This window comes from Danio rerio, chromosome 4 (assembly GCF_052040795.2).
Source record: "Danio rerio strain M-AB ecotype USA chromosome 4, GRCz13ab, whole genome shotgun sequence".
In the NCBI taxonomy this organism is placed as follows: domain Eukaryota; kingdom Metazoa; phylum Chordata; class Actinopteri; order Cypriniformes; family Danionidae; genus Danio; species Danio rerio.
Window position 1 is genome coordinate 17369013 of NC_141024.2, and position 27168 is coordinate 17396180.

The 27168-nt window shown below is 33.0% G+C and overlaps 3 protein-coding genes across 5 annotated transcripts in view; 1 reads left to right on the forward strand and 2 right to left on the reverse strand.

The window, feature by feature from the left end:
• Positions 1 to 11955, reverse strand: part of gys2 (glycogen synthase 2) — a 28039-nt gene extending 16084 nt beyond the window's left edge. Inside the window, exons 1-6 of one of the 3 annotated variants that reach the window (XM_087246152.1) lie at positions 11669 to 11955; positions 11316 to 11409; positions 7906 to 8061; positions 4970 to 5151; positions 3673 to 3864; positions 2255 to 2440 (exon numbers count right to left, since the gene is read on the reverse strand). In XM_087246152.1, coding sequence (XP_087102278.1) covers positions 2255 to 2440; positions 3673 to 3864; positions 4970 to 5151; positions 7906 to 8026 — 681 coding nt within the window. In that variant the 5' untranslated portion in view covers positions 8027 to 8061; positions 11316 to 11409; positions 11669 to 11955. 3 annotated transcript variants of the gene reach the window in all.
• On the forward strand, positions 11475 to 12115 carry kiss2 (kisspeptin 2). The gene is made up of 2 exons (NM_001142585.1): positions 11475 to 11601; positions 11676 to 12115. The coding sequence occupies exons 1-2, from the start codon at positions 11499 to 11501 to the stop codon at positions 11948 to 11950; spliced, it is 378 nt and encodes a 125-aa protein (NP_001136057.1). The 5' UTR covers positions 11475 to 11498; the 3' UTR covers positions 11951 to 12115.
• Positions 12116 to 13015: 900 nt separating this feature from the next.
• ldhba (lactate dehydrogenase Ba) lies at positions 13016 to 19809 on the reverse strand. The gene is given in 8 exon segments (NM_131247.1): positions 13016 to 13627; positions 14487 to 14610; positions 15218 to 15335; positions 15496 to 15669; positions 15896 to 16069; positions 16703 to 16820; positions 17288 to 17423; positions 19742 to 19809. Coding segments are annotated over 7 exon segments (1005 nt in total). The 5' UTR covers positions 17417 to 17423; positions 19742 to 19809; the 3' UTR covers positions 13016 to 13459.
• Positions 19810 to 27168: the final 7359 nt, after the last annotated feature.

Sequence of the window (27168 nt, forward strand, 5' to 3'; positions counted from 1 at the left end):
AAAGGGTATTATTAAGTATAGAATCACTTATATAAAGAGACTTTTACCAAATAAAAAAACTGTTTGTAGAAAACATTGCCAATGGATTTAATTATTATTTAATAACATTAATAATAGTTATGACACTCTCAATGCAGTTAGAGTAACAAGCATGTCTGAATTGAGCATGTTTTATTAAAAGACTGCAATATAAGTTAAAAGAGGCCGAGAGTTTCCCCTCATCAGCAGGTGAAGGAAGTCCCTCAGGGGCCAATAGGTGGAAAATCAGAAGATGCTGTCAATTATTCCTCAATCAACCTCTGCAACCTTCAGGCATGATGACCTTTATGCTTCTGCACAGGCCCAATTATCACTGCACTTGCTCACTACCACCTCTAATAAGTGTTCAGTAGTTCAACAACTAACTGCCCTCATTTCTGCAGGGCGCACTTTGAATACCAGAAAATGTGAGGGGTTGTACATCTTCTGTCTTTTAATTAATTATTAATTAAAAGGCATTAATCATTTTGGTTCCTCTAATTAAACTGCAAAATATTAAATCAAGAAAACTGAAATACTCATTTCTTTTTAGCTCTTTTTACCCTTAATAAATATGACTTGTATTGAAAAACATTTAGTTCTTCTGGGATCATAAAATGATTGCCAAATAATTAAACAACATTACAAGAATTTATTTGATTAAAAATATAGTTTATATTTTTTGTAATATAAGTGCAAATTAAAGTAAGGGTTTTATTTTTGTTTTATTTTCTATTTTAAAATGTAATGTACTCTTATGTTTGCACAGAATCAATTCAAAATCATGACTCCAGTCAGTAACACCTTCCAATAACTTTTTATTAGTTAATGTATTTAACATGATTTAACTAACATGAAATGAGCAATATTGTACAGCATTTATTAATCAAAGTTCACCATTTACTAAGCCATTATTAAAAAGTTATGGTTGTTAGCATTAGTTAATGCACTGTTAGTTAACATAAACTAACTATTAACAACTTTATTTTCATTAAATAACATTAACAAAGCAGAATAAATACTGTAACAAATGCATTGTTTGTTCAATGTTCATTTCAGTAAATACATTAAGTAGTAAATGCAAAGTGTTACCATTATTAGTTATGTATAGTACTTTTTCAAACTTGTGAATGGTGCTTTCAATTAAATACATAAAAGTGATTTTATAAACATAGAAAGCACATTAATAGCACGTAATGCATGTACTTTAATGTTTAGAATAATGTTTGTGAAAATACAATGAGTGAAATAATGTTTCATCATAATTCAGTGTAACAGAGATAATATTTTTTATATTTTAAATGACTAAAATCTAAAAACAGAGATTTATAAAACAGCAGATATGTGTAAAGATCTAAAATAATAATTCATTCAAATTTTAAGCCTATTAGTCTGTGATTCTTAAATATGTTTTTTAATCTGTCATTAAATGATTCTCGTTCTTAATATGAATGACAAGCTATATAAACTATTGTCACACTAAACAACATTTTAGTTCTACTAAAATCCCTAATCCTTCCCAATACCCATTACTACCTTAATAACTACACTGGAAAATATACCTGTTTATGAACAGTTTCCGTATTTTGTGATTAACAAGTGTTTTCTCTTTATTTACAGTTGAAATTGGAATATGGGAGATTGATCTCTGCTCTGTTGGCTTTTGGTGTTGAAAATTCAACTCTACGGTTTAACAAAGTGCCTTTTAGTAGTTTGAAGTAATATAATGTATAAGAAATAATAAGAAGTAAGTCTGTAATAATAGTTTTTTTTTTTTACCATAATAAACAACACAACTCTATATAATATATCACTTAAAACTATTAAAAATGTAAATAAAAGTCACTTTTCCAAACTTTTCAAGGTTAAAAGTTGTAAGAAGAAAGCTCAAGGTCCCACTATGCAATTCAAAAGCATATATAAATGGGGGGCTAACTTACTTCTATTCTTTACAGCGCATTATTAATTAGGAGTTTGTGCTAAAAGTTTGTTAATACATTGTGCCTTAGTGTAACTGAAAATTAAACCAGACACATTCTAACGTACAGTAAAAAAGCAAATTTGTATTACACTTATACTTTGAATGCTTAAAAACCCCTGTTCATAACTAATGTTTTTTATATAATACTTAATATCCTTATATAATATCTGTATTATTTTCTATTTGGCAGTGAGCGACCTTCGAGTCAAAAGGATTGAAAATCACAAATGCTCAGTGTCAAAACAAAATCCTCACCTTATCCAGGTTGTTGTAGAAGTCAGCATTTCCAGCGCACAGGTATCGACCCAGCAGGGTGGCATGAGTGGTGAAAATAGTCGCCAGGGGAAGATTTCGGGAGCGGCTCAGTACCAGTCCTGTCCCAGCCTGCCACTCATGGAAGTGAGCAACTACATTGAGCTTGTCCTGAAGCTGGTCTGTTAACTGCAGGAGGAGACCAACAGGTTTAACATCAGCAGCAGGTCACAGGAGTTTACCACTTATAGTCACACTAAATCAATTCATATGAAAGAAAGAAAGAAAGAAAGAAAGAAAGAAAGAAAGAAAGAAAGAAAGAAAGAAAGAAAGAAAGAAAGAAAGAAAGAAAGAAAGACTAATTGTCATTTTAATACTTTCCCAGTTGATTGAATTGCATATTTTTATATTGGGTTTCTAAAATGTTGTCTAAAAATGCAAATTATGTAATTAAATTATGGACTAATTTGCATAGTTTTACATTGTAAATAATGATATGATCAAAAAGTAATGAATAACAAGATGTTTTATGTTAATTAAACTTAATAGGTTAATTGAGTTTTAACTTTTATTTTTTACTATTTACAGTCACGCCAAATTAATTTATATTTCAGCCGTTGAGTAGGGTAAAGAAAAAAAAGAAAGAAAGAAAGACTAATATTTATCTTCATACTTCCAAACGTCATTTAAATATGCAAATTATGCTATATGTAATTAAATTATGCACAATTTGCATACAATTCTACACTGTAAAAATAATCTGATCAAAAATGAATAACAACATATTTTGTTACTTTAACTTATTTTAATAGGTTAATGGAGTTTCATCTTATTCATTTCAAGTTATGCAAGTTTTAACTTGATGTGTTAAGTTTTTTATTATTGATGCAAGTTGAAATTACTTGTACAGTTGATTTGATTCAACTTAAAAATTTAAGGCAGCAACAAAGTTTTAGTTTGTGTAGCACAAAAATCTAAATTTTTCAAAATTATTGTTTTATTTTTTGACATAAAAGTCAAACATTTTTAACAGGATTTTTCAATCACCACAATTTTATTCATATTTAGAAAATACTGCGAAATGTATACATATATAATTTAGTATACATGTATCCATGTATACTAAATTATATATGAATATATGCCTTAGATATGATATGAATTTAGATATGATTAAAACTGAAAAGTCTAAACTGGAGATTTATCAGTGCAGGAGGAAGAAAAAACAACTCATTTTGAGAAGTACCCTTTAACAATATGTATGTTAACTTAAATACAGTCACAAATATAGAAAAAAGTGCAACAAAATAAACACACAAATGTGGATTTAGGATGTTTTTCCATTGGAGTGAAAAAAGGTTTTTGTCTACAGCTACTTGCCTATAAGTGAATGCAAGCATTAGTTTGTAGTGTGTGTTCACCTCTTTGAAGAACCAGGCCACCAGAGAGCCCAGGATGAGTGAGTCGTTGGCCTCTCGGTCATGATATGGCAGGCCAATGCCGCAGGCGCTCCACAGATCCCCCTTCCAGCGGTCCAGGTTCCAGGCGGCAGCACCAATGTCAAAGAGAATCACATATGGACTGCCCTCAATCAGCCAACGGCCAAAGTGAACCTGCATGCAGACAGAGGAAGGTAGAAATCATTAAAACAAACCAATATACTGTCACTCAGGCAACATTATGTAAATTAAATGTAGATATCTCCCCTATTTAAACTTGCTAAATTAAAATCAGGCTTATTATGGGTAAAACTAAAACCAGAAACAATACTTTTTTTTTTGATATTACTAGAAAGCATATTTAATGCAAAAAAGTGGCAACTATTAAAAAAAGGAAAAAATAAGGGAGAAAAAATGTTATGATGTATGCATGGGTGGGTGAAATAGTAAACTATCTAAAACCAATTATGTTGATAAACTATTTAAAATAAAAGTAATTTCAAACTATAAGTACATATTAAAAAAATCTAAAAAAAAAAAAAAACACAATGATTACTATCTATCTTAATTAACAAAAGCTATTTTTAAAACATGGGTGAAATAATGTTAAAATGTATGCAGAGGTTAAATAATGAAATAATAAACTGTTTAAAACCCAAACATGTCTTATTTTCTAAATGAGAAGGAATTCACAATTAAAATAATCAATAATCAATAACTACAAATATTTCAAACTGTAAAAACAATAAACTAATTAAAAATTAAGGAAATGGCACAAATGCACAGCCAAATTTATTTTAAATAAATACTGAATTTAATAGGATTTTTTTAATCAGTCAAAACATACATCTACATTTATACTTCTTATTCATCTATTAATATACAATTTCTATCCATTAAAATATTTTTGTATATAACCACACTGCCCACCAGCACTAAAACAAAAAAAATCTGTTGCTATATACAAAATATATATATTTAATATATATATTTGTAAAATTACGAAAATGAAACAAATCTGCCTCTAGAGCTGTAGATAAAAAGATAAATCCTCCAAAAATTGTAATCCTTTCCTCTCCAAAGTGATTCTTTAGCATCATCTGGTGGCCAAATTAAGGAAAAACCTTTAAGATGCTCAACTGAAACCACCCAAAAGCTTTCATTTACATCTAGCATTGATACCATTTTTGAAACATCCTCTGTGTCAAAAGCTAGAACAGTTTTTTTTTACTTTTTTTTTCTAATTTCCCCTCCTGATAGGACTGTATGCAGGATATACCTGGCAGCCGTTGTTGATCAGGGAGTCCATGGCAGCTCTGATGGCTTGGTTTGGAGGTTCACATTTCTCCACCTGAGTCTTGAAGTTGTGTTCATAGTAAGGTCCCATCATGAAGTAGTTTTCACCCCATTCGTCCACAGTGATCTTTGCTTTTGTCTGGATAACAGTGTAAATTCCTCCCACTGCACATGTGGAGGGAATAAAGAATAGAGTACATAAATGAAAAACGGGAACACCATAGTATTATCTTCTTGCTTTTAAGCAGAATATTATTAGAATGTTTTCATGTCCAGATTTCAGATTATTTAATCCTGTCCACACCTAACATTATATCAACTATTTATAAGCAAATTAGTTGTTTGTTTGAGGCAAAAGTCACATTGGTTAACAGTGTAATTGATCCCCAAACTAGGCTATTTTTAAACATTAAAGCAAGCATGAGACAATTTTTTGTACGTTACAATGTATTTTCTGCAATTAAATCTTTTTCTGAGCACAAATCTTATCATTTTTTATAATGATTTTGAAGTTAGTTCAAAATATAATAATATTTAGTATGATCACCGGTATAATTTACAAATAAATAGTCAATTTAGAAGAAATGACTGTCATTTAAACCCATTTATCAGTTTTTCATCTTTTAAAACAAACAATGAAATCACCAGTTTATAAACCTTTATTTTAAAATGGACAGGTCTGAATAAGTAAGGAATAACTGGAAATGATCTGCTGAATTATCGGAAAACTAATGCACACTCATACATTATTTTCTAATAATTCAACAGACTGGAGTCAATAATTCCCCTATGGTTATCACACTGTTTAAATGTTGCATTTGAAGATGTTTGTCAGGTTTGGCCCAAACTGCTGAAGTCTGATGCATCTCCAAAGACTTATGCATCTCATCCTAAGGCTTCAGTTTTGTATTAATTTGCATTTTGACAGTTGCAGGTTGTAAATGAACTGAAATCGTATGGTATGGAAATGTTGTAATGTGGTCAAGACCTGTCTGGAACTACGAGAGCTGTGTATTTATCTGAAAATAAACGCATACCCTAGAATGTTCATCGGCCAATAGGAATCATGCATTCAACAGCCCTTTTAGAGTTTCATTTTTAGTGTACTGTGAGTCAAATAGAGTACTATATGATGAATGACAATATAACATTAGTTACTTATATTTTGGCATTTTGTTCGTGATTAAGGTTTCTTTAAAAAAGCAGAGGATTGGATTTATGCATGTATATAAAATTACAGTCGGAAATTTGATTGCATGTGAACACCAAAACAGAACATCTAAACTTTTACCCATTAACAAATAAGAATGCTCATTAAAGTTTGTATAGTTTCAAAAGCAATTTTCAACTCATTGAATACATGCGAACACGCATAATCTGGTGTGTTCTGATACTCAACAAAATATATTTAGGTCTGAAATTGTTATTGATTTGGAGCTTAATGTTTAACCTGCTTTACAGCCCTGCTGATATGATAGAATATGCATTTTACTGAAAAAAAGCAGCTCTGTCGTTGAACTATTTTCAGGCCTTCTGACTAAGGTGAACAGTCTTGAGGTCAAAAGCATTTTCAAGGGAAAAAACATGCAACTACTTTCTTGCTAAGATTATGCAATAAATTTAAAAAGCATGCTTGGTAAATGGCTAAGCAAATAAAAACGACAGATGAATTACTAATTTTAAGGTGTCAATAACATAATTATAATTCTAATGGATTGTTTTGGACGCACTTGTCAGAAAAAATGTCTGCTTGTTTATTCCCCCTCTTAAAATGTCATTAACAGATTAAATTACATGGTACTTTTATAGGACATCTACAAATTATTTCGTGGAAGTAAAATTAACATTAATAGTACAAAATGGCTTATTAATTTAGGTTGGTAAAGCCTACTCTATCTAGCAATTTTGTCTTAAAGCAAATACAGATTTCATACAGCAACATTTAGCAAACAGATTTGTTTTTGTTGAAAGATGTCTGCTCAGCTAGGCTGCTTTTATAATTATATGAAACTACAATAAAAAACAAAGAGTGAAAAACATTTGTAAGTAAAATTATTCTATGTGAATTTATGTATATTAAGACACACTTTATTCAATTGAATGTTCAGCATCATTACAGTCTTCAGTGATATGATCCTTCAGAAATCATATGCCATTTCTTACTATTTTTATCAATGTTGAAAATAACTGCTGCTACATATTTATGATGATTTTCTTATCTACCAATTAAAGAGTCATGCCATTTTTTATTGATCAAGAACTAATTAATCAAGTAACAGTTAAGATATTTATACTGGTGCAAAATTTTATTTCAAATAAAAGAACATTCTGCACAAAGAATACTTGATTAAGAGGCAAAATGAAAGAAAATATTAAGACATATAACTAATTACTGACCACCATTAATTATTTATCATAATATATCAACAAATAAATATATCAAACATATTTCTGAAGTTAACGTGACATTAAAAACTGAAGTAATCACACAGAAAACTTTAAATCACAGAAATAAATTATATTCAAAATATATTCATGTAGAAAATGATTTTAAATCTGAAAAATATTTTACAATACACTTTATTTGTTAAATAAATGCAGCTTTGCTTTGAACAGGCTTTCTTTCAAAATTTTGCCAATCTTAAAGGGATAGTTCACCTAAAACCTCAAGTGGTTCCAAGCCTTTTGGAGTCTGAGCTTCTTTGAAAAGAAAGAAATTAAAAAATGTTTGTGACAAGTGGAGGTAGAGTAAAAATAGTGACTGAATTTATATTTTTGGGTGAACCACCTCTTTAAATGCTACCAAACTTTTTTTTCTTAAGCAAAATTATATTACTGGAAATTATGCACAATCAAAATGAAACTGCAAAATAAAAAAGTGCTCACTGAAAGCCTACCAACAGTATTATAAATTCTTACCTTTATTGGTGACTTCCCACGCAACCTCAAAGAGCAGGAGATCTTCAACAGGTAGACTTTCCTCTTCAAACAGTGGAAGTCCACTTAATGATGTTATTGACAAAGATCTGGATAGTCGCATCGCACAAACTCTTAAGAAGCGGTTTTATCCTTCAACTGGAATTGCAAATTATTGGGTGGATTTATAATTAAAGAAACCTTAAACCATCTAAACAGACCCTAAAAATACTCAATTTTGTGTTTCTACTATAGCGCCTGGAGGTCCTGGAGACACTGAGAGTTGTTTTTTCCTCTAACCTTTAGCGAAGTAAAAAAAAAAGGCAAAAAAAAGCATGTGCACAGTGATTGGCAGTCTGAAGTCCACAGATATCAAGGTGAGGTTTTTGGCCTCTTTGCACAAACCCCTCTGACCGGGAGGGCACGTGCACACGCACATACAGTATAGCCATTACTGTTCATTTCTCTTTTGATACATTCATTATGATTCTGGGTCACAAATGGGATATTTCAATGTGTTTGGAATGCGTGGACATTATGCATCCATCATCCGATCTTCTGTAAAAATATCAAAGATGAAGGGTAAAAAGTAAACACAGGAGTTATGACGCACGTCTTTGACTGTTTAACGTTTAGCTGCTGAACGACAACATTTGTTATGTAATTTTATGGATAAAATGCACTTCCTACTGAAAAGTCTAGGGTCTATGTAGAAATAAAGGAGATCAATTAATGTAAAACCATTATATTGCGAAGAAAGCACAAGGTAGGTAAATCTGAGAAAATTGAAATTCCAAAATAGAGTTGATGACAGAAAGACAGACAACAAATTTAATTGAAAATTTAACCCATTTGTTTGTCCATGTTTGAATTGAAATTGGGTTAAAAGAACACAGCTTTTTATATATATATATATATATTTGTTAAAAATGTTTATTTAGCATTTTATATGCGTATAATATTGTATTTTATTAAATTAAAAAATAATTTTTCATACCATATACATGTTTTTATGAATTTATTATGTATCATATTAATTCATCAGGCCTTTTGGTAACTTCTTAGGTCAAAACTATTTTAATTTTAGCTACAAACAAAGTTATAACATTTCAATTAAATAGAACATTTGTTTGTTTCTGTTTTTTTTTTTTTTACACTAAACATTTGACAGTCTTTTTTATTTAACTTTTAGTTGTTTCAGTCAATTGTTCTTGCAAAGACAGACCTTACACTTCTCACAGTATGCATGTGAGAAGAAATTGCAATGTTCTTTTGCCCTTTAGGACTCCCATGTCTATCATTTTGTTTTGACAAATGTAGTACAAAAAGTCCAAAAGCAAGGCTAGTCAAGGTGTCAAGGTATATAATCATTTAGTGAGGGAAAATTAAATTGAGAAGAAATTTGGGGTGGTATGAGATGCATTTCTTTGCGACTTAACATGTTAAATGTAATTATACCTTTTACTACTTCATACTATTTCAGTTGTGTTCAGAACTGCGAAACTGTATTTTTTTAAGCATATTGATATCTTTATGAAAAAATATCTTTAATTTATTGATGGAAATATTTTCCACATTTTATCACTTGCCTGTTATAAAATATAGTTGGATTGAAGGGGGGCGCGCAAAAGTTGAAGCCGCATACCCATCAGTAAATGTGCAGTTGCGCCCCTGATTTTCAGTGGTGTAAAGCAACAAATTACAAATACTCAATACTCAATTACAAATACTTTTTATCAGGAATTGTAATTTACTAGGTAGTTTTAAAAATGTGTACTTTTCCTGTCTCTTGAGCACATTTTAGTGCAGTATCGCTACTTTTACTCCACTACTTTCCTTCAACCTGCAGTCACTACTTTATTTTTTCCTGTCAATGGGGATTAGAAAAATCAGTCCTGACTGATTCCTGTCCAATCAAATCAGACATAGAAAGTAAATCACATCATAATAAACAACCTTAAGACACTTGCAATTTATAATTGCTGCAAACTGTTTGGAAGAATTAAAAGTATCCACGATGTTCAAAATCATTACAGGCATTGACCCAGAGACTGTTTATATGCATGTCACTGATTAAAAGATGATGAAGGTTTACTGTATGAAGACCAAAAAGGACTTAAACATCCAGCAGGCACAAGACTTCAAGATGACCTCAGATTGATGTTGTACCCCAATGACGTGTGGACATTGCATTTTGTTTAGAAATTAAAAATCAGGTTGATGCCAGAACCCAGTGTCAAGCCAATACATCCATGTCCAACCTAAAAGTCAACCAAATATCAACGTCTAATGATGTTACATCTCGGTGTTGTGTGGACGTTACCACTATGACGTCTATCAGACATTGGATTTTGATTGCCATACCGAATAAATGTCAATATCTGACATCAATATGACGTTGGTTTAAGATGTTGGATTTTGGTCACTTTCTAACACAACCTAAAATGTCAACGTCATTTGGCATCATAATTAGACATCAAAATAACGTTGAATTTTGGTCACCCGACATCACAACCTAAATCTAACCTAATATTAACAACTTATGACAATGTGTGCCTGCTGGGCATTAAATAAATGCAGTACAGAATGTTACGTTTACACACATCCACAAACTACAAGTAAACTCATCAGCTGTTTACAGCATAATACTCACTACTCTTAAGTACTTTTGAAAGGGCTACTTTTTACTCATACTTTGAGTAATATTTACAAGATACTTTTACTCTAATTGCACAACATTTTTTTTTGGCAATTAATGAAACTTTTACTTAAGTATGATTTTTCAGTAATCTTTCCACCATTGGACATATCAAAGAAGAAATGTGCACTAAAAATAATTTATAGCGTTTAATCTATAAACATTAAGACATAAGTCATTATTACTTAAAACTCATTATCAATCATTTTTTTTGGATAATTTTGATAAATGTACATTTAGAAGGTTGGAGGCTAAGAGTATAAAAGGTTTATATCAGTCCTCCACTGTCATCATCCAAAAACATTTCACTTTTACATAATTTGTGCTCGCACCATGTACGCTGATGCTGCAGTGCTGTCTCGTCCGCCAGGAACATTTTACTTATGATGTCCAGTCATGATCTTATTACCATGCTGAAGGCAAGATGACACTGAAGGTTTACTGCATTTCCCTACAAACAACTGCTGAAAAAATTACCATGATTGTACACCATTACGGCTGACTTAATTCATGTTGTCGGGCAGCAAGCCCCTGATTTTACTTTCATATCATGTTTTTCTCTGTCACAGAATGAGAGAAAGCTGAAATTAATGTGTGATGTGTATGAAAAAACAAACATAATGTGCTTTTGGTGGGTTCTGCAGCAAAACCTATTTGAATAATTGCAGTGTACAATTTACTGCAGGATTTCCAAGAACAAAATGTAACATTTTACCAGTTAAATGCTCTGAATGAGGCATACAGGGAGGTCCTATTCGCCACGGACAGTCATCCATGTAAAATAAGGTCAGTGGATGTCACCAAGCCTGCTTTATATTGAAGGAGGACAGCAGAGAATGGGTTTTGTTCACTGAAGAGAGCTCAGTTGTGCTTCATATAAGCTCTACAATTCAGCAATATGAATACCAGGGCGCTGATTCTCTTCATGTCTGCAATGGTCAGTCAGTCTACAGCTATGAGAGCAATACTCACTGACATGGACACACCAGAGCCTATGCCAGGTAAGGTGATGCTTTGTAATTAAAATAATTTTTTAATAAAACTCGTTAAATGAGAGGATTATCTTACTTTATAGACCCCAAACCGCGTTTTCTGTCAATGGAGCGAAGGCAGTTTGAGGAGCCCAGCGCTTCTGACGACGCAAGTCTTTGCTTTTTCATCCAGGAAAAAGACGAAACGAGTCAAATATCCTGCAAACATCGACTAGCACGCAGTAAATTCAACTACAATCCGTTTGGGCTGCGATTCGGAAAGAGAAACGAAGCGACAACCAGCGACTCTGACAGACTCAAACACAAGCACCTGCTGCCAATGATGCTTTACCTGAGAAAGCAATTAGAAACGTCGTGAAATTCAAGTTTTCGTCAGAAGGATGCGATTTTCTTGGTTGAAAACTTGGGGTAATTACGATTCAGGCACACTTTGCCGGTTATTATGCTTTTATGGAATTAGAAAGCGCACTTTGTTTTATTGAGTTATTGTAGCCTATTTGTGCAATAAACGTTTTATATTGTTTGATGGCTTTATTAACTTATTGTTGAAAGTTTGTGGGTTTGTTAAACGGGACAAAATACACAAAATTACAAAGTTTATATTTTAAAAATTGGAAGACATGTAATTCATAGAATAAATCTATAACTATATTGTCATTAATAAAAAAGTACCATGTTTTCAGACGTTTATATTTGACTTATTTTTCTTTTTTGACAACACAATGCCAATGTTTTAATGCAAAAACGAAAGAAATCAACATCAAGAATAAACCAATGAAAAAAGTGTTATGTACATGGCAATACTTCGTTAAGAAAAAGAAAGGAATATCTGAAATGTTTAGAAATAATTTACATTTTACATTTAAGTTAACTTGCAATTGCCCCCCACTCCACAATCAAGTTTTCCATTATTCACACACTTATTTTAATAGTAACGTGTATGCTAGTCAAGCGGTTTTAAACATTTGACTAACAAAATTAGTTCAGGAATGAGCATTTCACCAGTTTAAGAAATTGTGATTTTTATTTTAATTAAACAGAACAATTTGCATTTAATTTGCAATGTTGAATTACTGCAAAAAAAAAAAAATAATAATAATAATATATATATATATATATATATATATATATATATATATATATATATATATATATAAATAAAATTACTGTATAATTTATCCATCTATACATGAGTGTAATTACAATAAATACTAAGGTTGAAACTTTATTCTAACCGGATGTAATATAATTTTTCTGGCCATAACATATAGTGAGTCAACTAACTAGTCCAACTATTGTTCAAAATAAAGCATTCATTTTACATTTAAGCCTAATTTAATTAAAGGCTTTTACCACATGGTTCAAATTGTCACTACCCGGGAAAAAAGAAAGAAAAAAAAATCAAAACTGAAGAGATTTGAACTGGTTCATTAGTTTATTAAATTTCATCTTACACACACCCTCATCAACATGACCAACACTTACAGCACGATTCAGAAGAATGAATACATTTGTATGGACCACACTTCAGTTTCTTCTCCTCTTGACTTAAACACAAAGACACAAGAACGTCCCCTAATGATCTTGCTAAATTATGTCCAGACATAAGAGAGGTGTTGCTTCTTTCTTCATTGCCCACACAAGTTCAAAGATGCTCCCTTTGATCATTCGCTTTACAAGAAGGAACATTCCACATTTTTGATTACAATGCCTACTTTAAAACACCACTGGAAAAAAAACACTTCAAAGCAAACATATCCAAAAGCAAGTGAGAAGAAATGACAGAGCCGATTTCAGAGTGTGTGCAAAGATAGTGAAGGAGTGTGAATGGAGTTATGGAAAGGAAAAGTGGGTGCCCATGACTGATCTACAGGTCTTTCAGGTCTTTCTGGATGCCCCAGAGAGTGTCTGCGCTGCTCTTCAGCTGGCCGATTTCTCCATCGGTCAGGGTCATGTTAATGACGCTGCCCACACCGCTGCTGTTCAGCACACAGGGCAAACTCAGGTAAACCTCCTCGTTGATGCCATACATGCCCTGTAGAACAAACAGACAAGAAGGTCAGCAATGGAGTTGAATCATTTTTGGATATTCCCTTGCAAAAAACAAACACTTCTCTATAATAAAAAAGGTTATTACAGTAAGACAAACAATTGTAAAATACATTAAATGAGAAAATAAAAACTGTTAATTTACTTATGCTTGTTTGACACCATGCCAGCTTTTATGGCTATTTTCATGCGGAGATAAGGTATACCACTATTATAAAATATATAAATTATATTAACATTTTACAATTTATTTTGTCTAAAAACTCCAACACCATTTGGATTATTGGTGCCTATTAAAAATAATTAAAATAAATACAAAACCAACAAAATATTAAATGAAAATCGCTCAGAATTAAAGCCAACACAATCTATTAGAACATTATTGATTGTCATTATTTAGTGTCATTACAAATGTAGCATTGGGGAGGATCTTGAAGTATTAAAAACTTATCCTGAAGTGACAAATTGAACAGGTTCTTTTAACCAACATTAGAGCTAATTTCACAGAGTTTGTTTCTAGCGTGTGGATCCCATTCTCTTTGCCATTAGTCATTAACTTAGAAGCAAGGCGTTGCTTTTATGTTCAAAAGGAGGTACTGGACAATTTGAGAGTTGTCAAGATTTAATTTTGATGGATTCACATTTAAAAACAACTCATTTTAATGTTTCCCCAGATAAAAATCATTATCTGATAACATTCAAAACAGGGCATTGAAAAAGTATGTGTGATAGTTAGATTGCTAGAGCAATGCTGACATTTTGGAGTAACTTGGTGGTCAGATTGAAGAGGAGGTTATCGATTCAGTGAGGTGCGAGGATATGGAAGCGTGGTAAATTCAGCTTACCTTCACCATAGTGGACACGGGGTGGACTCTGTTCAGGTTCTTCACCAGGGTCTCTGTCAGGTCAGCCACACTGAGGCCGATGGCCCAGTTGGTGTATCCCTTCAGCTTGATCACTTCATAGGCACTAAGAGAAGTTTGTAATTGCTATCATTATTCACAGTCATATTCCGTTTAAACTAAACAACATTTTTGAAACTTCAAAATAGTTTAGAGAATCATTGCATTATATTATTTTGGAGTTTGACAGATTGAACCATTTTGAGTAGGAACGTTTGCCAGGTGCTGTATAACAAATACTTTTTTTTTTTTTGTCTTTGCCTTGAAGACAGTGCATTACATTTTACTACTTATTTAGCAAAATACTAGCGTTCAGCATAAATTTCAGGTCTTAGCTAGGATAGTCATTGGTCAACAGTTTGTTCTGTAGCAAATAGAAAAATTAAAGGGAACTAATGTCGACTGGTTTTTAATTATTGTTTTTTAAATTCCAGCCCAAAAGGGGAAAAAAAAACATTTCCTCAAGAAGAAAAATAGGAGTAAAAACAGCATTAAGAATTAATTTCACAGGAGGGCTAATAAATGTCTTCAACTGTACATAAAATTAAATTGAATTATAGGAAAACTATAGCTATTCACCTGCTCAAAAGCACTGCTTTCAATGAAACCATTTATGAAATGTATAATCCCAACTGCAGGTTAGGAGCACATACACACTACAGAATGTTTCTTACCTGTCCACAACCATCTTGTGAGCTTCCTTCCAGTTTTCAGCATCTTTATCTGTGCCGATGTCAGGATTGAGTTTCTGCAGGCTGACACCAGCCACATTTGCACCACTCCATACGGGAACTATTAAACAAACAAAAAAAAATTGAATTGCAAGAACAAAAACATAAATATAGATGACTAACTAAATTAGAGTCGGATTAACATTGTGTGTCCATGTTAATATTCTTTTTAGCAGCTCTTCAGCCCCTCTCTCTGGTTAATTTTCCTCCTCTTGACTCACCGCTGGTGTCTCCGTGTTCTCCCAGAATGTATCCATTGAAGCTGCTGGCGTGGATGCCCAGCTTCTCTGCCATGATGTAGCGGAAGCGGGCGGAGTCCAGGTTGGTCCCACTGCCAATGACACGGTGCTTTGGCAGGCCACTCAACTTCCAGGTCACATAGGTCAGAACGTCCACTGAACGTGTCAAAATAATAATAATAATAAAACAATAATGATTATAAAAGCAAATTTTATAAAAAATAAGATAATTTACATTTAAATGTTATTTATTTTTTATAAACACAAATGTTATGTTAGAATTACAACACAATTCTACTATATTGAATGTCACCAGGGTATTTGAGGAATCAATTATTAGAATAAACTAATTTGTTGACGAAGGTTGAAGTGCTTTGGTCACCTGGATTGGACACCACGACGAGAATGCAGTCAGGACTGTATTTGACAATCTGAGGGATGATGTGCTTGAAAATGTTGACGTTCCTCTGCACCAGGTTCAGTCTGCTCTCACCCTCCTGCTGACGCACTCCAGCCGTCACCACCACAATACGAGAGTTAGCGGTCACAGAGTAGTCTATCAACCCAAAAAAAATAAACATCAAATCACAGCCACTCAAAACCCACATGACTAGGAATTATAGAACTGTTTGATGAAGGCAAAATATTTCAATATACAGATTTCAAAATGGGCTAAAAAAAAAAAAAAAAAAAAAAAAAGAATCGTTCATGCCAAAATGAGCATCTGCTGCTAATTTACTTGTGAATTCTGTGATTTTTTTTTTGCTTAAACTGAGGTCCTTGGTAATTCAGAAAATGCAAGTTGCACCATTGCTGCTAGTGGATCCTGATAAATACACTGAGGTCTTAAACAAAATAAGCCTATGCAAGAAATTGAACATACAGGGTGGTTGTAATGGTCATGGGGGAAAATTAAAAAAACATACAAAAAGGGAACAATAATAGGGGCCTAAAGGGTAATAATAATAATCCCATTTTAAAAGTTCATTTTTGTGTGAACCATACCAAAGTGTTTATATAAATTGCTTGGTTTGAAAGTTGCTTCTATTTTGAATACAAGTTGCTTCTATCATCTAAAACCCATGTATCATAATATAAAAAAGTACAAAATAAATAATAAAATAAAAGGTTATCTATAAAAAGTCAGCATTTTTAATAGTCAATCCAATCAAAAGGAAGTGCATCCCACCCTTGTCAGCCACAATCTTGGGCGTCTTGAGGAAAAGGCTGCCATGCTGCAGATCCAGCATCTCTCCCTTCAGTCGGTCCTCCACAACATCAACCAGAGCCAGTTCATCTGCAAGTTCCTACAACATTGAGGAAAAAAAAAACCAGTTTAAAACTATTACTTCAAATGATACTCAGTTTCAGTATTATTCAAAAGAGTGGAGTCGCATTTTAGACCTAATGCAGGACATGTGCATGTCTCAGAGCCACCAAGCAGGGTTTTGTTCCTGAATTAGTAAGGTTTAGACAAACTTGGTAAACTAACAGTGCCTTGTTTGATTTCTAAATGAATATGTAGTATGAATGATTCAGTGAATCATTCAAGACAAAGACCTGCTGCCAAATACTAGTGATTTTATTGATGCACAACAGGCTCAAACATGCTAATGTTGCAGCACAAAAACAACTTCAGCAAAGTGGTGTTTAAATTGTTAACACAAAAAGAGTGTTAATTATGTCAGTCTCTCACACACCCAATATTTTTAAAGCACAAATACAATCAAAACTCGTAGTTAAAGCATAAACAGGATAACTGAGTGTCTCTTACCCGAAGCAGTACGCTGACGGCACAGGCCATGCCCACCTGCCCCACGCCAACAATAGTAACCTTGTTCCTGGGGGGCTCAGCAGGGCCGCTGGCCAGAGGAGTGATCAGCTTCTGCATTACTGAGGCCATGATCCCGCTGGAAGAATAGGACAGAGCATGCTCACAATGAGAAATATTAATATGTGCACTCCGTTCACTCCATCGGCCCTCATTTGTACACCGTAATTATTTGTAACCTCTCTCTTAGATTTACTAAAAGTATTTGTACATTTTATATTGTAGAGTGCGTTTCATTTGTACGCACACAGGGTCTGAAAATAACTTTCAATTCTCTATAATTAGAATTTACAATAAAGTGAACTTTGACTTTAGTATACCACCCATAAACCATAAATAAAAGAAAAAGGCTGCGATGGAAACTTTAAAATGATAGTTCACATAAAATTAAATGAATTCACCCTCAAGTGGTTGAGTTGTTTTGTGTGTGTGTTGAACACAAGATGATGTTTCTGTTGATGAAGATTATCAGTAACCAGAAGCAACTGACGTCCATTAAAAAACAAAAGAAAAAAAAACAAAACTAAATACTGTGGCTGTCAAACTAATTTCCAACACATTATTCTTGTTTGTTCAACCCAAGAAGAAACTCAAACTGGTATAAAACAAGAAGAGGTAAACAAATTATGATAGAAATTTCATTTTTAGGTGAACTATCCCTTTAAGTGGGTTAAAGTGGTTACGGTCAAACATCAAAGCTGGGTCAAGGTAATAAGGTTATCTGCACTGTGTAAACCATTACTCCATAATGGGAAAACTATCCACATCCTGGGTTCCAACAGAGGTCCGTTTGATAATGAAATTAGCTTCAGGAGTCACATGACTCTGCCCCTCGCTTGCTTAATCTAGACAAACTGATCAAGTGTTTCAACACACTGCACAAATTAGGCAACATAAATCCATTCTAGTCAATGAGAAACACAAAAGGCAAAAACACCATTTAATAGTAACAAACTAAAGTATAAATACAATTATAGATGGCAGGTAAAAATAACATTTATATTTGTCAGATTTCTTATCATTTGAGTTTATTACAGTCGACTAGACAAACCCAGATAAGGCTTATGAGCTGCACATACAAAGTGCTGCGCTGTGACACTAATCCTCAGTGGACTGGTGTGGATTACGTTGGACGTTAGATATGATCTAGAAAATGTTAGATATTGTCCTCATAAAAGGTCTGCTCCCTGGGCAGTATAGCACACAGTAATGTGGCGTTATCTGTGAACCTTATCTGCTACCTAACGTAATTAACTTAGTTAATGGAGAGTCTATCATTTTATTATCTGATATTGGTGTGAAAAACACTACATAAAGCCTAAACAGGACTCGAGGCTAGACTGCTCAACCACATTCATGAAATCAAGCATTGTAAACTCTTATTTGGTTAGACCAAACCTAAATTAATAATAAATCTGTAAATTAATAATAAATAATGTATTTTAAATAAGATTATGCATTTAATTATTTAAAAATACATTTATATTTTGAAAGCCACTACAGATAACTAGATAGTGAAAATACTACCATAGAAGTTTACATGAATTAAAACAGCTTAGAAATATTAGATGTAAACACTGATCTGAAATATCAATATATAACGTCGTTATCTAATGTTGAATTAGACTGGACAGATTGCACAAATATTAGAACGTAAGTTTATGGTTTGAATAGAAATTTAAACCATTTCATTATCAAATCCACATCTTATTAAATGTTTAAACTATTTAAATTCGATATAAAATGCTAGCATAATGACAAAACGGTGAATATACTGTTTTAAATGACAGACTGAACTAATAGAAAGCTTGTTAGAGCTGTGCACAATAAATTAGCATTAGTCTAGCTCTATAAATAGGGAAATATTTAAACTTCTTTCAGCATGCATAAACCCTATTATGACGCAAGCGTCCTTTTGACGTCCTTGACGATAGGGATGCAGCAACCGCGTCCAAAAACAATCAGGTAAATTGTAAAGTAAGTTAATGATGATGATGATAACCGATCTAGTTTTATTTTAAGCGTCTCGAGTTAATCATACATTCGTAATTTGGCCTTCATCCACATCAGATCATCCTAAACAAGGCCAAACTGACGTTCAGCTTACAATCGACTCCTCCATGATCACGCGTTCACCAAACACAAACGGCGTTCATCGAATATTTTGGCTCATAAATACTTCAGTTTAAATACAACAGTAGTTTTTAAAATCCAGGATGTCTCGCACGGAAGTGTTGCAAACATCATTAAACCGCAGATTTGCGCTCTCCTCTTCAATGTCAACCACACTTGTTTTGCATCGCAGCGTGACGGCGCTGCGTGTTAAACACGCAGATCAAGAATATTTATTTAACTTAGCTGCAAAGCAATAAAAGAGCCATTCAAATATATACATACATTTGTTGCAGGAATGTTAAATGAAAGTCCTTAGCTGCAGGAAGGGCAGTGAGAGCCGCCGAGCACCGGTGAGAGTGAGCGCGTGGTCGCGTGACGCGTGGACGAGCAGAATTTGAGCGTGCGCCGCTACGCAAACTGCGTACGATCCACTGCTACAACTACATGCGATGCCCTTACTGATATGAGGAATTTGAGAACGACAGACCTGGGGGGTATTCCAGAAAGCTGGGTTAACTTACCATCTGCTAAAACCTAAACTCTCGGTTGATTTACCCAAAACCTGCTTACCGCGAGTATGTTGGTTCCAAAACAGGTGACAAGAGTTAGTTAAATCAACCTTCTGAAGATAACCGCGGGTTAATGCGCGTGCACGCCACACACCTGAAGGCATTTTCAGTAGATCGCCGAATTCACGAGTCACCATAGAAAGTCACGGTGAGAAAAAACGGGCAACGCACTTTACAGAGGCGAAGCTGGAGGTTTTAAACACACAGATTACTCATCTGCTTCAACGAAGGAAAGAAATATAGAATAAGAAATAGATAAGAAAATAAAAAATAAATAATAGGAAAATTTAGGCCTAGTTCATTAAATTACACATGCCACCCTCCATTTTATTGTAATGATAAATATAACTACTCTTTAACATCCTTTTTGAGTATGTTGTGTAACCATTCATGCATTTATTTTTCTTGCCATTAATTTTGTAAGGCCACAATATGTGTATTGACTAATAAGGCTTATAGAAATTGTAATCTTTCTGGAGCTAGAACTCTGTCCAAAGTCATTAAACACAGAAACATTATCATAAAAGGTAATATTTAATTACTGGAGCTCTTTATTTAACACTCCAGAATATTCTTTCTGACATGCAGCTAATAGAAAGAGGCCTGTCTAACTGCTGTGTCCTACAATAAAGGCTTTTCAGTGGTTGAGTTTTTGACTTAAACCACACACTCTGTCACTGTTGTAAGTGATTGTTGTCAGATAGCTTTAAGTTCTTTTTATTTTGCATGCAGACGAAGTTCCTTCTGCCTCAACTAACAAGCAGTGTCAGAATTTTCTGCATTTTTCCATATTTTAATTTTACTCTTGGATCACAAAATCTTTTATCTACATATTTAAATTCTAAAGTAGCTGTATAAGGTCCATCTTTAAAGATAAAGTCACATGAGCATCAACTTAAGGTGAGAAATGTATATGAAAAATATGTTACATGTTTAAAGGTGCGTGTGTAAAGCAGTGTACAAAATCATTCATTTTATTTCAGGAAATGAAGAAATGAACAGACCAAACTATTTGATTAAACATAGTTTTTTGACTAATTATATATTTTTTAGCACTCTTCAATCTGTTTTGTCTGCTTGGGTCACTGAGATTTACTCTGGGTCAGGCTGCAGGTAGGGTGTCATCGTATAAGGCAGAAAAGGGTATCTTTTGTCCTCCAGCAAGTAACAATGTAGTGCCCAGTAATGATTCTATTTTATAATACAAATATAATAAAAATAAACATTGTGTTAAGCAACATTTGCTTTATAGTTTTTTTTTTTTTTTTTACTATATTTGTGTTATACACTTGAATCATTACTTCCTGAAAATCAGCCATTTAGCCTTAACATAGTGATGAGGTGGAGTGTGTGATAAGCTGGTAAGTGGAAGCAGTTATGAGTTTAATAGTTGAAACACCAAAAGATTAAGGATAGAAAATTAAGTTGTACCTGCACACTTATACTTTGGACAAATTTTATATCATCAGTTTCCTTTAGTGACTGATGGAGCTTTAAAATCGGCTGCAATTAATGCACACAATAGCATTTAGAATCCCTGAAAAAAATATTATATTAAAAAATGTAGGTGTGTGTGCGTGAATGTATATATAAGAACGACTTCCTACATCTTAAATTAAAGATATATTTTCCTACAAAAGACAAAGCTGCCACTTATAATATTATACAGAAAAATGTGAGGGTGCAGAAGGAGAGAAAAAAAAACAAGATCTGTATGTGAGTTTCGAACTTGCTCCGTTGTGCGCTCCATTGTACTTCATCAACGCACTGTCCACTACGCTATTCCCGTGCTCTGAGTCATCTGTGTAATGATACGCAGTAATGTATGACCAAGGAACTGTACAAAAGTGTAAAAAACAGTTCAGTGTCAGGCATACTGTACAGGTGGTCATACTGCCACATTGTACAGTTGCCTAAAATGCCCTGACGCGAATACAAAGAGCTGCACTGAATGTTTTTTATGGTAAGCGCAGACCCGCGGTTTGTCACATTTGATTTCAAAAAGGTTTGTTAAATACATTAACATTATGAATTTTGTTATGAAAAAAATATGCACTTATAACCCTCTCACAACGAAAAAACTTGTATCTGTGTGTCCACATCCATAAATATTCTCATCAAAAGAGCACGCAATGCTCAGTAAACTCTCTGAAACAGACAAACTCTGAAACATTGCAACTTACTCTCTGAACATAACCTGCTCCGGAGCAGGTTATCTTCAGAGAGTAAGTTGCTATGGCTACTTAACATACCCAGAAGTTACCTCCGATTTTGGAACCAAAGTTGAGGTTATCCACCTACTTACTCTCAAACTTACCTGGGTATGTCACATAACCTGCTTTCTGGAACAGCCCCCTGCCCACTTTTCCCTTGAGGGCTGTCAAGGATTTCATTGTCATCATGAAAAGACTTCCTATATATTGACCTTGCTACTTATTAAGATGCGTAATCATAATAACGCAATATTTTGCTAATGATGGGATATAATACATGCCAAGCTGTTGTATCTCAATCAACACTATGCACAGACAAACATAAACCTATAGGCTAAAGCTATCTATTTTATTTGGGTTGTTGTTTTTGCCCAATGGAGTTGTTGGAAGTGGAACTGGTTTGTGTATGTGTTACGCAACCACCTTCAAAGGTTTTGTGCCTAGTAAACACATCCAGTAGCTGGAATACATATGAACTCAGGCATTACATTATGAAAACCTAGAAAATATGCAAACAAACACAAGCAAATGTTCCTCACATTTTGCTGTATAAAATGTAGACATTTAATTAGACAGACAGACAGACAGATAGACGGATAGATAGATGGATAGACAGACAGACACAGACAGATAGATAGATAGACAGATAGATAGATAGACAGATAGATAGATAGATAGATAGATAGATAGATAGATAGATAGATAGATAGATTGATAGATAGATAGATGTTTATGCATTGGCACCTCAGCAACAGTCTGCCTTTTCCCTAACAAACAATACTTCCTTAAATCCTAAAAATGTGGACCAATGAGGCCTCTGTTCCTCCCATAGGCTCGTCCAATAAGATTATTCATTGTCCGAGACATCTGAACAGCATTAATATCCTCTCATTATTTGCCTAAAAGATTATAGAGCAAGAATGTTTGTCTACATACATCAAACAGTGAAGATGTAATATATATGATAACTGGAGGAATAAGCAGGGAAAAGAGCCAGAGTGAGGAAGAGGAGCTGTGTTTGTGTCGGGAGGGATTAAGGGACACTGTAAAGGTTGTGTAATAGTCTGTTTGTATTACATAAGCATCTGTGCCCCTCCAGATTTGCTGTGAAGCCACTAAAACAAGTTTAAATGAGACTATAAGATTTTTAACTCTAATTATTCACCATCGTGCCGTTCCAAACACCATACACAAACAGAATGTTCGTCTTTTGCTTTCCACACAATGAAAAAATGAATTAATATTTACTATTTACTCATCCTCTAGCGATTTCACATGGTTGAACCCAAAAGAAGATATCAGTAGTAGGCTAGCAGTAGTACACTTTATTGTCCTTGACAGGAAATGTGTTATGGGCTTCACCATATGGCTCAAACATTCCATAAAAACAAACAATAACATTTTTAGGTACTAATATATACTTTTGAGGTGCCAATATGTACCCTTTAAGTACAAATATGTACCTTTTGAAAAGGTAACACCCTAGTGACAGCTCTCGAACCTTTATTTCTGAGAGTGTACCAGAGGGAAGCAGTTCAACGTAAAAACAAAAAATGAGTTGGATCATTCAGAATCCTTTCCACGTGATAAAGGACACAATCCTCATTTTAAACTTGAGGATTAAAATATTCATTGTGCCCAACAACTTCCATCCTGTCTTAAAGAGATGCATCAGCTTAGATTTACACTGTAGAGGTTTCCAAATCACAATGTGATATACCTGACAATGCTTTCAAGAACAGCTTTATAAAACAACATCATAAGCTTCTTGTTAACTCCAAAAATACGTAACCTGTAAAAAAAAATATACAATCTCTGGTGTAAATGGGAGCAAACCCACTCTTTGTGTGTTTTCAATGTAAAAGAACTGTCAATGTGAATGCCCAAGTACTTATATGTCTCTGATTGAGTAATAGGATGGTCATGTACAACCACTTGATGATGGTCACCTATACACTTTGGGCCAAATACCATCTCTTCTGCTTTCTTAGTATTTATTTTTAGCTTATTTTAATCGCATCAATCAACGAACCGGCTAATTTTATGACTGGTAGATAACACACATAAGGATTTGTTGTAGAATGTTGCAAAACAGTAAACACTGACATCCTTAGTCATAAAAATCAATGGAAGTCAATGGTTACCGGTTTCTTCAAATCAATACTTCATTTGATTAAAGCTTATCTGTATAGCGTTTTTCACAATAATTATTGTTACAAAGTAGCTTTACAAAAGGCACGCATTAATACTACATTTCACTCAAAATCAATCTTTTGGGTTCATAAGAAGAAAAAAATATGGAAAAAGTGGAAAGTGAGTAAATGACAGAACTATTTTCAACCATTAATAACTCACATGCTATTTATAGGAAAAAAAAAAACAGCCAGTCTTTCTACATTTAGCCTTTTTAAAGTCTAAAAATGGCATTTAGCAAACACTAAAGTACAAAATACGACCTGTCATTTGACTTAAATTAGTTACCAGCAGCCAGTTGTGAAATTTTAAGCTCAATATTTATCTATTGCCATCGCTGATAAACATATTTAGCATCCAAACACCATCATTGATATTTTTCACCTCATATCAGCCAATCACAGAGCACGAACCTTCCACCCATCAAACTAGTGGCCAATCACAGGCTACAGCAAGCTCTGGATATGAGATGGCAAAGCATTAACACTGATAAGTTGTAAAGATTTCTAAAGCTAAAGTATATGCAAGTCAAACATGTTATCAGCTTTCTTCATTGACTTCTCTGTATCTTCATGTTGCTTCTCTTATGGAATATTCCAGCAGCTGCCGTTCCTCTGGTCATTAATGAACCCGTATGACCCTGCTGAAGCACTGCATGCTATTTCAGACCGACCTTTATGAGACGAGGACTTCAACAATGGAGAGCGAGACAGACACATTAACACACACTCACATGCACAAACACACAGAGGACAGTATTTCACCACACTGTTCTCAGCTGGAGGTGGTGCTGGAGTAGAATTTACAGGTTTTCTTTTCTCTTATTTTCTCTCATAAGTTATTTTTATTAACACTTATTGAATGCAGTTAATAAAACAAAGCAAATAAATCTTTTTTAGTTGTTTTCACTTTCACTGTTGACTGAACATATAGGAATATCATGTAAGTGTATGTAAAACTTATCATATAAGTGTATACTAATGTAATTTAATGAGATTAAATTAAGCTTTTTTTAAGCAACAGGTAAATTGTTTTAATAATTTTTTCAATATATTTATTATATTTACACAGTTTGCATATTACTTCAGATTACACTTATGGTAGTCAACATTTAAAGTGGATCAAAAAAGAATGGGTGTTGTTGAATTGTTTTAGGACAACTGTGATTAAAAGGTTTGATCCACTTCAAATGTTGACCCTAACAACCACGTCAGGACATTTTCACTTGTTTTTTTAAGAGTGAAAACAGCTTTAACGTGACAACTGCTTAGAGAATTCATAAATATAATGTAAGACAAGTGCAGATTATGTAGTATGACAGCACATCGTTTTCAGATTTTAATAAAACATGATTTATAATAAGGGCAATTTTAGTGTCACTGTCAAATGTAGTTTGTGTTAACATTTTAAACCAGCTTTTATTTCAGATTTTAGTTTTTAATTTTAAATTGAGTGCAGCTGTTAGTAATTTTGTGGTGTGTTAAGTACATTTTTATTACATTTATTTGAAGATGATTATATAGTTTAACTTTAGCTATATTAGTACATCACATTTGACTAAATGAAATGAGAAGTTTTAGATAAATTAAATTTGAATTACAAAATTATTATTATTACTATTTAACATAAGAGATGTATTTTAATTAACAAAAATAATTTGCTTTCATTGTTTACTTGTTAACAACATTAACAACATATTAAATACTTAAATAAATATATTTTTGAACTTTGTTTTTTTTTTAAGTTAAGCACAAAGTACAAAAATGTACAGAATAATCTAAATAGATCTTTCATCCTAACATATACTTCCCAAACTTCCACCCCGTAGAACCACAAATAAACCATGAATAAACTTAAACAAAAAAAGAAAGTCAGGTTATATAATTAATAAATATACTAAGTTTAAGTTCACTTATATATAAAAAAATGCAATATAACGTCTTATTATAAGTATATAATAATTTTCTTATATTAAACTGTATCTAAAGAGTTCAGATGCAAAAACCTGAAGGGCTATCTGAAATTTTCTTATAAAAATGAGCATTTTAGTCCCTCAGTCACCAGTTTTTTTTAGTTATTTTACATTTAAGACAGTGAAAATAACTTATTTGTTGCCATAAAGGTGAAATTACTAAACCCGCACACTGCAGATGTTCATTTTAGAAGATTATTTCAGATGAATAAACTCTTCATCTATTAAAATGGCATCATTGTATTTTAGTGCATCGAGTTCATCTAAATGTAAAATTGATATATACACATACATACGGTGCTCAGCATATATATGTACACTCCTCACAAATTTATCTTTTAAATTCATATTTTTAATAGGAAGCTATGCAATATTATATTAGTACACCAAAATGTATATGTTATAAAAAATATTAAATACAGTTTTTTTAAAAAGAGGAAAAATAAAGAGAAGCAAAAAATGGAAATATTTAGTTGAAATTTTGTAGGTTGTAATTAGTTTTTGCGAAGTTTTGCTTGTATTTAATTGCATTGTCTTCCAGTTTCTAAATATGTTTGGTGACTAAAATCTTATTTTAATAAATATATCTGTTTAATAAATCTGTTTTGTTTAAATGCTCCAAAATACTTTGCCTATATTCACTAAGAAATGGATAAAAATATTTATTTCCAAAATATGGTGTACTCAATTATGCTGAGCACTGTATATATCTCCCATTAGCCTAATACTATTTTAACATATTTTTGGGGTTTACTCCTCCAT

What these genes read in the sequence shown, in the direction of transcription:
- kiss2 (NM_001142585.1), top strand. Translation starts at nt 11,499, where the DNA reads ATGAATACCAGGGCGCTGATTCTCTTCATGTCTGCAATGGTCAGTCAG. An exon ending in CACACCAGAGCCTATGCCAG is followed by an intron (nt 11,602 to 11,675) that starts GTAAGGTGATGC and finishes CTTACTTTATAG; the next exon opens with ACCCCAAACCGCGTTTTCTG.